This window comes from Rhinoraja longicauda, chromosome 41 (genome assembly GCF_053455715.1).
Source record: "Rhinoraja longicauda isolate Sanriku21f chromosome 41, sRhiLon1.1, whole genome shotgun sequence".
Taxonomy (NCBI): Eukaryota; Metazoa; Chordata; class Chondrichthyes; order Rajiformes; family Arhynchobatidae; genus Rhinoraja; species Rhinoraja longicauda.
In genome coordinates, this window is record NC_135993.1 from 10731192 (window position 1) to 10745129 (window position 13938).

A 13938-nucleotide genomic window follows, 5' to 3' on the forward strand; every position below is an offset into this window, starting at 1 on the left:
CCACACTCCAAAGACGTACAGGTTAATTGGCTTGGTAAATGTAAAAATTGCCCCTAGTGGGTGTAGGATAGTGTTAGTGTGCGGCATCCCTGGTCAGTGCGGACCCGGTGGGCCGAAGGGCCTGTTTCCGCGCTGTATCTCTAAACTAAACTAAACACTGTTGTTTTGTAAACCAGCATCTGCATTTCCATATATGCAACCCTCAATACCAGCTGTGTAATTATGGGCCACACCTGTCTGAAGCAGAGATATATTTATCACCTATGGTTTGATCCATCCTCATCAATGCAAATATTTTTTTCGAGCCCTTTTGTAATCTTAAAGATCACTGTTCAATCTCTTTTCTAGCAAAGCGAGGTTTTTCCATATGTTGCTGTGTTAACCCAAAGCGACATTGAAAAGCTAGTTCTGATTAAGGATTCTCAGCCTGTTTCCAAAAATGCTGCCAGGTCAATTTTCTATTGGAAAATAATTATTAAAAAAATAATTCATTAAAAAAAAAACCCTGGACCATTTCTGTGCTTCTAAGATCTTTAAAAACCTGTGTGTCATTATTGGAGGGGAAATGTGCAGGTTCAGTGTAGAGCAAGACTAACCAACGTGACTAATGCTTCCTTTGGTCTCCAGCACATTGGGAATTCAGTGTGGGCCTGAGGACCTGAAGTGGATCTGCAGCTGCCGACAGTAGACGGGGCCGTTACTCTCTGCTCTTTGGGAGTTAATCTCTTTCTCTTTTAGGGTTCTTTGCGGATCAAGGGTGCGGGTCGAGCTCTCAAACGGGATGTCGCGCAAGTCGCGCTTCGGCCGCCCGCCCGCACGGCGCCAGTTTGACCCCAACGACCGTTGCTACCAGTGCGGTGAGCGCGGCCACTATGCCTACGATTGCTACCGTTACAGCAAGAGGAGGCGTGGCATCAGGTAAGCTGCGGCGGGCACGCGGGCAGAAGCGTTAGGGGGGAAGCTGCAACTTCAGCTCAGCTGCGTTAACGCGCGTCTTAGCAAGAAAGTAAAGCATAAGTAGTTGGCCCTTGAAAAATGTGAGCAAATGAAAAATGTATAAATCCAGGGAGGATAGCAGTGGGATTGTTTGAATAAACTTTACCAGCCTGGTGTTTGTCTAGCACAAGAGTTTCACTGTTGGCTGCTCTTTCACCTGGCAGAAACCTTGTTACCGTATATCTAACCAGATGTGATGCACCCTTATTCTCAAGTTTTAATGCAGTGAAAATCCTGGTCTCACAATCCTCTTGCCTGGTAAAGCTTATCTTCTACCTTGCAGCGATCGTGATAGTCCTGTTACCTACAGCTTTAGAAGGTTATATCATTTACCCCAAATGGCTCTTTGCCTGCATGTCTGTCCCTTGGTCTCACACCAAATCTAACAGAGCTCACAGATATATTTATTCTGTTTTTTCTCTTGGCTGTAGGTAACTGAATTTGATGATGGATTAGCTAAACTGTTACACATTAAGATGTCTACTGAAACTCTAGAACTTAGAAAACTGTTTTCAATTTCTGTGTAATTGTTTTTACATGCAAATAATCTATTATATGTCTATTGTCTTTTTAATTGCTAGGTATTGTAGATTGTAATATTTGTCTATTTTACTTTTTAAAAATTGCCCTGTATATGTGTGTAAAGTAAGTTTTCAATGTATATTGTAGCTCTCTCTGTCCAACAGTTGAACCCTGTTAATCGGGACTTGCAGGCGGAAATGTCCTAATGTTGACTGATCAAATTTCCCATGGAGCTGAATCCATTGGGACCTGGTGTAAGCAAGAGAAGGTCCCGCCAAGTGGGTCCAAATTATCAGACATCAACTGTTTGTCAAGTGGGTGAAAAGTTGGGGATTAGTAAGATTCTGATTGAAAATGTCAGTGTAATAGTGAAGGCAGATACTTGACACAGTTTAGTGGTTCACTGATATAGTTTTGAGAATTCTATTGAAAGTATTGGTGGCAGGGACGAAACAATGTTTTTTTTTACTAAATTGTTGGCCAAGATGTTTAATTTCGGCAAACTTTTCATTACCGAAACGTTGTTGTTTTTTTATTTTTCCCACTTTCTCCTTCATCTTTTGGAGCACGGCACCCTTTGCGTTGGGCTCCCACAGGTGGTCATTCTTCATCTAGATGCTTGGATGGGGAATACCAGCCGGTCGCAGCACTGTGGTGCAAACACCAAACCCATGCTTGCTTGGAATAAGGAAGTGCTTGTTCACTCTCTTTCTCAAATGCCCCTGAAACGGCTTGAATGGCTGTTTAACTGAGTCATCTCATTGTCCACTTATTGGGTTGGTGGCATGGGAGGGGCGCAGTCCATTTGCACCTGAAAAATTGGCGCAGCTTTTATTGCATCCGTTCAAATCCTGCAATTATTGTTGATCCCTAGCCACCAGTTGTACTGTATTTTTCAAGGGCTGTTAACAATGTTTGTGGTGTAATTATTCTTTGGCTAATCGATTCACCTGATCCAACCTTTCAGGTTGCTGCATTTGAGTCTGTCGCCATGATTAATGATCTTCTGACCCTCATGGTTCCGGGCCTTCTAGCAAACTTTGGCCACTGCGGGTTCAGATCTTCTGTTGTGTGCATATACCAGTCCTCTACCTGAGGCTCTGCTTCGTCTTGCCATAACAAAAAAAACAATCTACCGCCTTTGAGACACAGAAAATTGGCCAGTTTAAAAGATGTAACGCTAAACTACGCCCATCAAGCCGCCTAATCAGGCTCTCCGGTTTGCTAGAGGAGCATCCAGCATAGTCCATCCTAATTTAAACTCCCCTCAAATATTCCACAATCAAGCACCATATGCATCCTGATTTGGGCTTTCTGTGTTTGGAAGATCTGCTAGACACAACGAGAAATGAACATAATTAGACCAACCTGCGTCTTCTAGATCTTCTAGATCTCTCTGGGGGCAGAGACGGCTAATCTGTTCTGTAAAGGTTAATTTCTTATCAGGCGTAGTTTTTTAATTTTTTACAAGCCTTTATTATTATTTTTTTAAAAGTGTTTAATTTTAATGTGACTTTTTTTAACACTTTTGGCTGTGCGAATCCACATTTAACTGTTTAAAAGTAACCGTTTTAATAATTTTGATGACATTCTTGTGCAGCATGACTAACTGTTGCGCGCACGCTTGTGCCTCCCGAACTGACGACTCTCTCTTCTGTTCTAGTCGGTCTCGGTCTAGGTCGCGTTCCCGCTCGCGGTCCAGGTCAAGGGGCCGCCGTTACACCAGGTCCCGGAGCCACAGCCGAGATCGGTAAGCACATGGAGAGGCAATTTCTGTTTTGGACACCTGTAATTCTCCATTGGGTGTTTTTTTGGACAATGACACTGGGTAAATAAAATGTGTTTTATTGCAGCCGAACTCGGTCCCGTTCTCCTTCGTACTCTAAGAAGAGAAGTCGGTGAGTAGCAGTCAATGGCATTTCAATAGGCGTTGGGCAGTTTTAGAGTCAAACAGCACAGAAATATGCCCAACTCGTCCACACTGACCTGGATGCCCCAGATAAACTAGCCCCATTTGCTTGCATTTCCCACTAATCCCTCCAAATCCTTCTTATCCATGTACCTGCCCGATACAGTTGTTGTACCTTACTCAACTACCCCTTCTGACAGCTCACACCATATAGACAACACCCCCCTGAGTGGAAAACGTTGCCCCTTGGGTTCTTATTGAATCAAGCCACTTTCACTTTACATCTTTGTCTTCTATTCTTGATTCTCCTAATCTGGGTAAAATACAGGTTACGATGATTCGACTTACCTTACGATGATGCCTTACGATGATTCGACTTACGATAGTTCGACTTTGCAATGGTGCAAACGACAGTGACCCATAGCAAGCCACAGCTCGCTTCCGGCCACGTGATCACGTGTACTCATTGCGTTTCCACTTACGATATTTTGGGTTTTCGACGCGTTTCTTGGAACGTAACCTCATCGTAAGTTGAGGAGCACTTGTACTCAGTGCTTTCACCTTATCTATTCCCCTCATGGTTTTACACGCCTCTAAGATCATCCCTCAGCCGCCTACACTACAAGGAATCACGTCCAAGCCTGTCCAACCTTTCCCTATTGCTCACACCCTTGAGTCCTGACAATATCCTTGTAAGTCTTCGCTGCACTCTTTCCATCTTATTCCTATCCTTCCTGTGACAGGGTGACCAAAACTGAACATAGCACTGCAAATGCAGCCTCACTAACAGCACAGTTTGGGTGTTGATATCTTTGATAAGGCAGTGAAAATCTAGAACCCAGGTTGTTGAGTGGGTGTAACTTGGATTATATGAGATAATACGCAGTCTGTCTCTCAAGGTGGAAATGTCAAATACTAGAGGGTACACCTTTAAGGTGAGACGGTCATTTGGAAGTATGGGTGGAGAAATGGTAGATGAAGTTATTTCCAGACAAGTGTGAAATGTTACACTTTTAGGTGTCAAATGTAAGAGAAAAGTATGAAGTAAAAGCATGAGCAGTGGGTGCAATGATGTACAGAGGGATCATGGGGTGCAAGCCCACAGAAAGGGGCAACACTAGAAGATAAAGCAGTAAAGAAGGCCTACAGCATATTTGCTTTCGGAAAAAAACTGCAGATGCTGGTTAAAGTCGAAGGTAGACACAAAATGCTGGAGTAACTCAGCAGGACAGGCAGCATCTCGGGAGAGAAGTAATGGGTAACGTTTCGGGTTGAGTCTGAAGAAGGGTCTCGACCCGAAACGTCACCCGAGATGCTGCCTGGGCCGCTGAGTTACTCCAGTATTTTGTGTCTGCCAGCATATTTGCTTCTATCGATTGAGTATAAAAGTTGGAAGATCACATTGGCATGTCAAGTTGGGCCACATTTGGAGTACCGTGTGCATTTCTGGTTAGGGCTTTAGAGAGGGAGCAAAAGAAATTTGCAGGATTTGGGATTAGTAAATATTGGATTTAAGAGAAATTGGGCAAACTTGGATTATATTGGATAATAAGCAGTCTGCCTTTTTCTCAAGGTGGAAATGTCAAATACTAGAGGGTATACCTTTACGGTGAGAAGGGCAAAGATTAAAGGAGGTTTGCGCAGTATTTATTTTGTACAGTGTGGTGGGTGTCCAGATCGCACTGCCTGGGGAGGTAGTAGAAGCAGGTACGTTAGGAACATTTATGAGGTGTTCAGACAGGCATATGAACAGGTGGGAAAATGGAGGGATATGGACTATGTGTATGCAAATGGGACTGGTATTGTGGTCGGCACAGACTGGGCTGAAGGGCTTGTTGCTGGTCTCTAATGTTCTATATTCCAGTTTTAAACTTCATAAAAATATATGATTTCCAGATCCAGTTTGATATTAACGCCATTCATTACTGCTTTGAGAACAAAGATGTATTTGTTTTTGAAAAGGTTGGGCACAAATGCAGAAGTCAACTCCAGTAAAAAGGCATGTTGAAAATCTGAATTAAAAATAAAATATGATGCTAAATCAGCAGCATCCATGTAGAAATATAGTTCATGTTTCAAATAGATGATTTTTCATCAGAGCACAATGGCGCAGCGGTAGAGTTGCTGCCTTCCAGCGCCCGAGACCCGGGTTCAATCCTGACTACGAGTGCTGTCTGTACGGTGTTTGTATGTTCTCGCTGTGACCGTGTTGGTTTTCTCCGGGTACTCTGGTTTCCTCCCGCACTCAAAAAACGTACAGGTTTGTAGGTTAATCGTCTTCGGTAAATTGTAAATTATCCCTAGTGTGTAGGATACTGTTAGTGTACGGGGTGAACGCTGTTCGGCGTGGCCTCGATGGGCTGTTTCCCGCGCTGTATCTCTGAACTAAACTAAAACTAGGCTAGGAAAAGTTAGAAATCCTAAATTTGATGTTGCAGAAAAGGGACAAGGGGTAGGCAACAAGAAAGCCTGTGACAAGATGGAGATCGAGTGACTGAATAACATTGTCGAGGTGCTGGTGGAGAGGGGAATGAAAGGTTGTCAGCTTTAACCAATCTGTCTGGGGAAGCTGCAAATAGAAACATGTGAATGGAAATGAGGGAGAAAGATTGTGGTGAAAATGTGTTTTTTTAATCCCTGAAGTTTAGATTTTTTAGATTTAGAGATACAGCACGGAAACAGGCCCTTCGGCCAACCGAGTCCGTGCCGCCCAGCGATCGCCGCAGATTAACACCATCCTATACACACTAGGGACAATTTTTACATATTACCCAGTCAATTAACCTACATACCTGTAGTGTGGGAGGAAAACTAAGATCTCGGAGAAAACCCACGCAGGTCACTGCACAGATGGCGCCCGTAGTCAGGATGGAACCTGGGTCTCCTGCGCTGCATTCGCTGTAAGGCAGCAACTCTACCGCTGCGCCACCGTGCCGTGCCCCTGAAGTTGTAAATAAGTGTATGCCTGCTGTTTCCAGAATTAGTTGAGGTGAATGGTGTTGGTACACTAACAAAATGGCAGGTAAATACATCTGGATGAGATTCACACAGGATAGGTTCAAAAGTGATAGGAGTAGAATTTGGCCATTCAGCCATCTACTCCACCATTCAATCATGGTCTCAAGGTCAGTTTATTGTCACATGTACCATAAGGTACAGTGAAATTTAAATTACCATGCAGCCATACTAAGTGAAAAGCAACAAGACACACAGCCACATAAAATAAAAGTTAACATAAACGTCCACTCTCCCTCCTAACCCCATTCTCCTGCCTTCTCCCCATAACCCGTGACACCCATACTAATCAATAATCTATCTATCTTTGCCGTAAAAATATCCATTGATCCTCCACAGACATCTGTGGCAAAGAATTCCACAGATACACTACCCTCTATGTCTAAATAAATTCCTCCTCATCTTCCTATAGGAATGTCCGTTTTTTAGATTTAGAGATACAGTGTGGAAACAGGCCCTTTGGCCCACCGAGTCCAGCGATCCCCGCACATTAACACTATCCAACACACACGGGACAATTTTTACATTTACCCAGTCAATTAACCTGCAAACCTGCACGTCTTTGGAGTGTGGGGGGAAACCGGAGATCTCGGAGAAAACCCACGCAGGTCACGGCGAGAACGTACAAACTCCGTACAGATGGCGCCCGTAGTCAGGATGGAACCTGAGTCTCCGGCGCTGCATTCGCTGTAAGGCGGCAACTCTACCGTTGCGCCACCGTGACGCCCTACCTTTAATTCTGAGGCTATGACCTCTAGTCCTAGTCTCTCCCACGAGTGGAAACAGCCTTTCGCTTTTCAGTACGTTCCAATGATGTTCCCCCTCATTCTTCTAAACTGCAGCGAGTACAGGCCCAGTGCCGACAAAAGCTCATCATTGGCTGGAGGAAACTCGTGAATATAAATACCACCCCGGTTGACGTTATAGGAGTAGAATTAGGCCATTCGGCCCATCGAGTCCTCTCCGCCATTCAATCATGGCTGATCTCTGCCTCCTAATCCCATTTTCCTGCCTTCTCCCCATAACCCTTGGCACCCGTTCTAATCAAGAATTTGTCTATCTGCCTTAAAAATATCCACAGACTTGGCCTCCACAGCCCCCTGTGGCAATGGATTCCACAGATTAACTACCCTCTGACTGAAGCTCCTCCTCACCTACTTTCTAAAAGAGCGCCCTTTAATTCTGAGGCTATGACCTCTGGTCCTGGACTCTTCCACCAGTGGAAACATCCTTTCCACATCCACTCTATCTGTACCTTTCATTATTCTGTATGTTTCAGTGAGGTCCCCCTCATCCTTCTAAACTCCAGCGAGCACAGACGCAGTGCTGTCAAACGCTCATCATAGGTTAACCCACTCATTCTTGAAATCGTTCTTGTTAACCTCCTCTGGACCCTCTCCAGAGCCAGCACATCCCTTCCTCAGGTACGGGGCCCAAATTTGCTCACAGTACTCCAAATACGGCCTGACCAGCGCCTTAGAGCCTCAGCATTACATCTCCAAGCTGAAAGACCCGTTTCCATCTTGTGATCTCAATGAATTGTTACAGATCTTTATCGCCAGCTTACACTGTTGTTTTTCAATTTTCAGCATTGTCCTTTTGGGCTGTACCCGTGCAACTAAGATTAAAGTCTCCAGTAAAAGGCTTGCATTGTATTATTTAGCATCCTGTTACCAAGATGCAACATAATATAATCCTGTTACCAGGAAAACAATTGCTTGCATCTGAATTTGGATACAGTGGATCCCAGTGCAAATGAAGTGGCGGTTGGAAGTAATCTTGAATGGTATTATATGAACTCTTGTTCGGTGTGTTGGTTTTGCAGACATTTAAGGTTCAGGGAAGTAGAACCTTACCAAATGTCCTTTAAAATAATACAGTTATGGCGCGGTGTAAAATAATTTAACAGCACAGCGGTAGAGTTGCTGCCTCACAGCGCCAGAGACCCAGATTCGATCCCGACTACGGGTGCTGTCTGTACGGAGTTTGTACGTTCTCCCCGTGACCTGCGTGGGTTTTCTCCGATATCTATGGTTTCCTCCCACGCTCCAAAGGCGTGCAGGTTTGTAGGCTAAGTGGCTTGGTGAATTTGTCAATTATCGCGAGAGTGTGTGGGATAGTGTTAGTGAGCAGGGATCACTGGTCGGCACGGACATGGTGGGTCGACGGACCTGTTTCCGCACTGCGTCACTAAACTAAACAAGGCTCTTATCTCTCTGCAGATCTCTCACGCCAATGAGGTCAAAGTCCAGATCTCCAGTAAGGAGGAGGTATGTGGAAATGTTTGGAACGCGGCAGTTTGCAAGTTGGCAGGTTTTATAGTGTCTCTGGAGGGCAGGAGAAAGTTGCCATTTACCACAAAATCCATCTCCCCAGAGAGGAGTAAACGTTTTTCTCAAAAGGACGTTTTTACATTTGCCCAGCCAATTAACCTACAAACCTGCACGTCTTTGGAGTGTGGGAGGAAACCGGAGATCTCGGAGAAAACCCACGCAGGTCACGGGGAGAACGTACAAACTCTGTACAGACGGCGCCCGTAGTCAGGATCGAACCTGAGTCCCCGGCGCTGCATTCGCTGTAAGGCGGCAACTCTACCGCTGCGCCACCGTGCCGCCCTTCATCACCCCTCATCCACCTGCCCTCCACAGTCCCAGCCTCCTCAACCTCTCCCTATATCTCTGACCCTCTAGTCCTGGCAACATTGTTGTAAATCTTCTCTGCGCCCTTTCAAACTTGGCGTCTCGTCGACGCTGGGGGGCTCGTGAGCAGAATTCACAGTTGTGCCTGTATTAGAAAGATACAGATGCTTCGACTTACGATATTTCGACTTTACAATGGTGCAAACGCTGGGCAACGGCTCGCTTCCGGCCACGTGTTCAGGTGTATTAAATGCGTCTCCACGTACGATATTTTCGGTTTGCGCTGGGTTTATCGGAACGTAACCCCATTGTAAGTTGAGGAGCACCTGCACCAGTGCGGCACGGTGGCGCAGCGGTAGAGTTGCTGCCTTACAGCGAATGCAGCGCCGGAGACTCAGGTTCGATCCTGACTACGGGCGCCATCTGTACGGAGTTTGTACGTTCTCCCCGTGACCTGCGTGGGTTTTCTCCAAGATCTTCGGTTTCCTCCCACACTCCAAAGACGTGCAGTTATGTAGGTTAATTGACTGGGTAATATATAAAAATTGTCCCTAGTGTGTGTAGGATAGTGTTAATGTGCAGGGATCGCTGGGCGGCGCGGACTCGGTGGGCCGAAGGGCCTGTTTCCGCGCTGTATCTCTAAATCTAAAAAAATCTAAATGTACAGGCAGCAACAGTGGGGGAGGAGTCCATTGTTATTGTTTTGGAAATAAAAACCCAACTACCTGTGCCAGGTGGATATAATTCACCTACTTGGCATTGGGCAACATTTCATTTATGGAGTGCATTAAAAAACTAAAACCATGGCACTTCACACAATTGCAACCAGGCTCATTAAGAGACCCCAGAGATGGTGACTTAAAAACTTGGCCAAAGAATGGTTGGATTTGAGGGAACTAATGAGCAGTATTTATTTTCCCCTCACCAATCTTATCCCCATCTCTTCCAAGGGTGTTACCTGCTTGATGCCTGGTGATTCTGTGTAAGTACAGTTTATTTTTGAGAGTCTTGACTGTAAGTGATGGACCATTTGACTGCAGGAGACATCACACCTTGGCCTGATCCTGTCACCTCCAGCAGGGGTGAATGGGTGGTGTACAAGAGGGGAATCCTGCATAGGCCAACCACACATTTGCTGAATACTGTCCATTTGCACTCTGCCAACTATTCCGCTGCTGACGCCCACGTCTGTGCCTTTGCTCCATTTTGAATTTGGCAAATTGGAAGGCCGACCTAGCGGCGGCACTCCTGTACACTAACCTTTATTAACTGGTAGAAAGGTGCCACTTGAACCAATCAATCCTTGCTGCAGTTTACTCCACCCCGACCATACATAGCAGAGCCTCTCTTTTCCTCTTATTTTATTATCTAGCTGTTCGTTAACTGTAATTGTGCAATTAAATGATTTTTTTTTTAATCAGTGCGCATTCTTGCTGCTAACTTTCTAATTATATCTTGGCAACTGTCGTGTAATGGTGGCTTGAAGTTTGCTCTTTTCAAATGGGCATTCACTTTGCATTTTGAGGGGGGGGGAAATAGCTCAAATGCTTTTAAAGATGTTTGGACCTTTAGTTTTCTCTTTTCAAGGAAAAACATGGGGACCCATCCAGGTCATCTTTGATTGAGGAGTGTGGTGTTGATGGTTCTGGTGTCATCCATTTAAATCCCCATCTTGTCACATGCATCTTTGCCCTTTAATGGCACCTAACACGATGTAATGGACACTACTTGGTCTAACAAATGTCAGAAATCTGGCGCCTCTGCTTTCAAATTCTGTCCTTTAAGAAATAAACTCTTGTGCTTGGTTTGCTTTTATGGCCTCGTTAAACTATATCACTTGTGGTGATTTACACTCCAGATTCCCCTGCAACTCTACTTGTTACGTGATGTTATTTTAGCCTTCGTGCCAAAGAGTCATACTTCGCATATCTCTGAAATTAATTTACTGATTGTACACTATGCTAAGGCTTTATTAATGTTTTCTCGTAAGTTGAAGCGCCCCTCATTAATGTTGGTTGTTGCTCCAGATTCAGTGTGGTGTGCTAATTTAAAGTTGTTTTATTCTGAAGGCAAAATTGTTAATTAAAATTGCCAGCAACCTTTGCATAGCTCCTGTCAAAGCCTGCTTCCGGCCACTCTTAACGAGCTGTTCTTGTCCCGTACAGTTTTCTTTCTCAGCTGGCAAGTATCTCAACTATTTGCCCCCTGATCCTACTACAGTTTGTCAGTGCCCAATTTAGGTTTGCAAAGATAAAATAATGGTCACAAAGGCATTTGATAAGTTTGCTGGATGACTAAATATTCTACAGCAATATGTAGATCTCCTTAACACGATTGAACTGATTGAATAGGTTTGTACCGTGGTGAAGGTTGAACAGCAAAGTGGCCTCTCACTGAGTGTCAATTCAGGAAACTATTTTATGGTGCTGTATTGTTACTTTGTCGTCGTAATGGCGATGGTTATAATTGCAGCAACTGTTTCCTTATATCCTTGCTGGGCGGTGGGGATAATCTTATTCAACTTTTTTATCTGGATAATTATCTACCACAATTTGCATCTGGCTGCAATAGGTGCAGGAGGAGGCCATTCGGCCCTTCAAGCCAGCGCCGCCATTCACTGTGATCATGGCTGATCATCCACAATCAGTACCCCGTTCCTGCCTTCTCCCCATATCCCTTGACTCCGCTATCATTAAGAGCTCTATCAAACTCTCTCTTGAAAGCATCCAGGGAATTGGCCTCCACTGCCTTCTGAGGCAGAGAATTCCACAGATATACAACTCTCTGAGTGAAAAAGTTTTTACTCGTCTCCATTCTAAATGGCCCACCCCTTATTCCTAAACTGTGGCCCCTGGTTCGGAACTCCCCCAACACCGGGAACATGTTTCCTGCCTCTAGCGTGTCCAATCCCTTAGTAATCTTACATGTGTCAATAAGATCCCCTCTCATCCTAAATTCCAGAGTATACAAGCCCTGTTGCTCCAGTCTTTCAACATACGACAGTCCTGCCCGCCATTCCGGGAATTAACCTAATGAGCCTTAGACTGAGCGCAGCGTAGATTATCCATGACCATAATGAATGGTGGGGCAGGCATGAAGAGTCTAGTGACCAGCACCTGCTCCTGTTTCCTTGTGACTCGCCTAGCATTGTATGTATATAGCTTGCTATTTATGCTGTCTAGACTACCTGCAATCATGTGGAGTTTCCGTTTAGTTTATTGTCACGTGTACCGTACAGTGAAAAACTTTTGTTGCTTGCTAACCACTCAGCAGAAAGACAATACATGATTACAATCGAGCCATTTACAATGTAGAGATATATGATAAAGGGATCACATTTAGTGCAAGCTAAAGCCAGCAAAGTCCGATCAAGGATAATCCGAGAGTCACCAATGAGGTAGATAGTAGATAGGAGTATCTTCACAGATATTGACCCTAGTAGGCTGGTCGTGAACTGTTGGTCCTCAGGATTGATTTAGAATAAGCAATATGATTGCCTTTGAAACTCTGTAGGAAGGAACTGTAGATGCTGGAGTGACTCAGCGAGACAGGCAGCATCTCTGGATAGAAGGAACGGGTGACGTTTTGGGTCAAGACCCTTCAGACTCTTCTTGAAACTCTGTGTTGTGTTGGGACGCAGTAGCTCCTGATTCTCAGTCATTGGACCTGTTATGGATCGATCCTGTTCAGCACTATGAAGGCTGCATTCAGTGAAGTCTGAACCATCTGCTCAAGGATTGTACACACAAAGTGCTGGAGTAACTCAGCAGGTTGGTTCGCATCTCTGGGGAGAAAGCAAGGATGTAATTTCGGGTCAGAACCCTTCTTCAGGCCTGCTGAGTTACTCCAGAAATTTGTGTCTATTTTCATTATAAACCAGCATCTGCCGTTTCTTTCTACACACTCCTCGAGGATTGTGGTGAGATTACTTCCAATCTAGTCATGAACGGCTGTAAGTGTGACAGGTGAGGACGAGGTCACGTAGGTGTACTCTTGTCTTGGTTCATCAATCTTACAGCTGGTTCCTCGACGTGGCCTGTTTAATCATTAGTGGCGCTGCCAAGCCTCTCCTGGTGCTGGCCATCTATGTTCCCTGCTCAGTACACTCTGTACTCTGGTTCTTCCAAATGATTTCTAACTAACATCAGGTACTGATTCATTAACGAAGGCTGGTGGATAATAAGCTAATGCTGTGAGACTTCATGGGATCTGGAGAAAATGTTGAAGGCGGTCACGGTGGCGCAGCGGTAGAGCTGCTGCCTTACAGCGAATGCAGCGCCGGAGACCCGGGTTCCATCCCGACTACGGGTACTGTACGGAGTTTGTACGTTCTCCCCGTGGCCTGCGTGGGATTTCTCCGAGATCTTCGGTTTCCTCCCACACTCCAGGTTTGTAGGTTAATTGGCTTGGTCAATGTAAAAATTGTCCCTAGTGGGTATAGGATCGTGTTAATGTGCGGGGATCGCTGGTCGGCGCGGACTCGGTGAGCTGAAGGGCCTGTTTCCGCTCTTAAAAACTCCAGGGCCATTCCTTCCCATTTATGTACAGTCCACCAGCGATTTTCTGACAACTGGTGGTCCAGCCCCCCCCTTTAATCCAGACAATGGTGGATAATGGATACCCCCTTTCCCCCCAAAGGTCCCCCTGAAAATGTGGTGCATAGGCCGGGTGAGGCAGTTGATCTCTACCTCATTGGGCGCTTCCTCACCGATGCGTGGTCTAATCCCCCACCGCCCTCCGTGGTCGGTGCTCTGCCGGAGCTGGCAGGTCCGTTCCCATGGCTGGCTTTGCTGGCCGGTATCTCGGCCCCCCCCCCTCCCTCCAAGGCCATGATCTCTGTTGGTCCTGCAAAACGGA

General features: G+C 45.4%; 1 protein-coding gene across 4 annotated transcripts in view; it reads left to right on the plus strand.

The window, feature by feature from the left end:
* srsf7a (serine and arginine rich splicing factor 7a) overlaps positions 1 to 13938 on the plus strand; it is a 33607-nt gene that overhangs the window by 11141 nt on the left and 8528 nt on the right. For 3 of the 4 annotated variants that reach the window (XM_078431201.1, XM_078431203.1, XM_078431202.1), the window contains 4 exons: positions 739 to 918; positions 3182 to 3268; positions 3372 to 3416; positions 8665 to 8712. In XM_078431201.1, the coding sequence (XP_078287327.1) occupies positions 739 to 918; positions 3182 to 3268; positions 3372 to 3416; positions 8665 to 8712 (360 nt within the window). The remainder of the gene's footprint in view (positions 1 to 738; positions 919 to 3181; positions 3269 to 3371; positions 3417 to 8664; positions 8713 to 13938) is intronic. The other variant, XM_078431204.1, reaches the window with a different exon arrangement.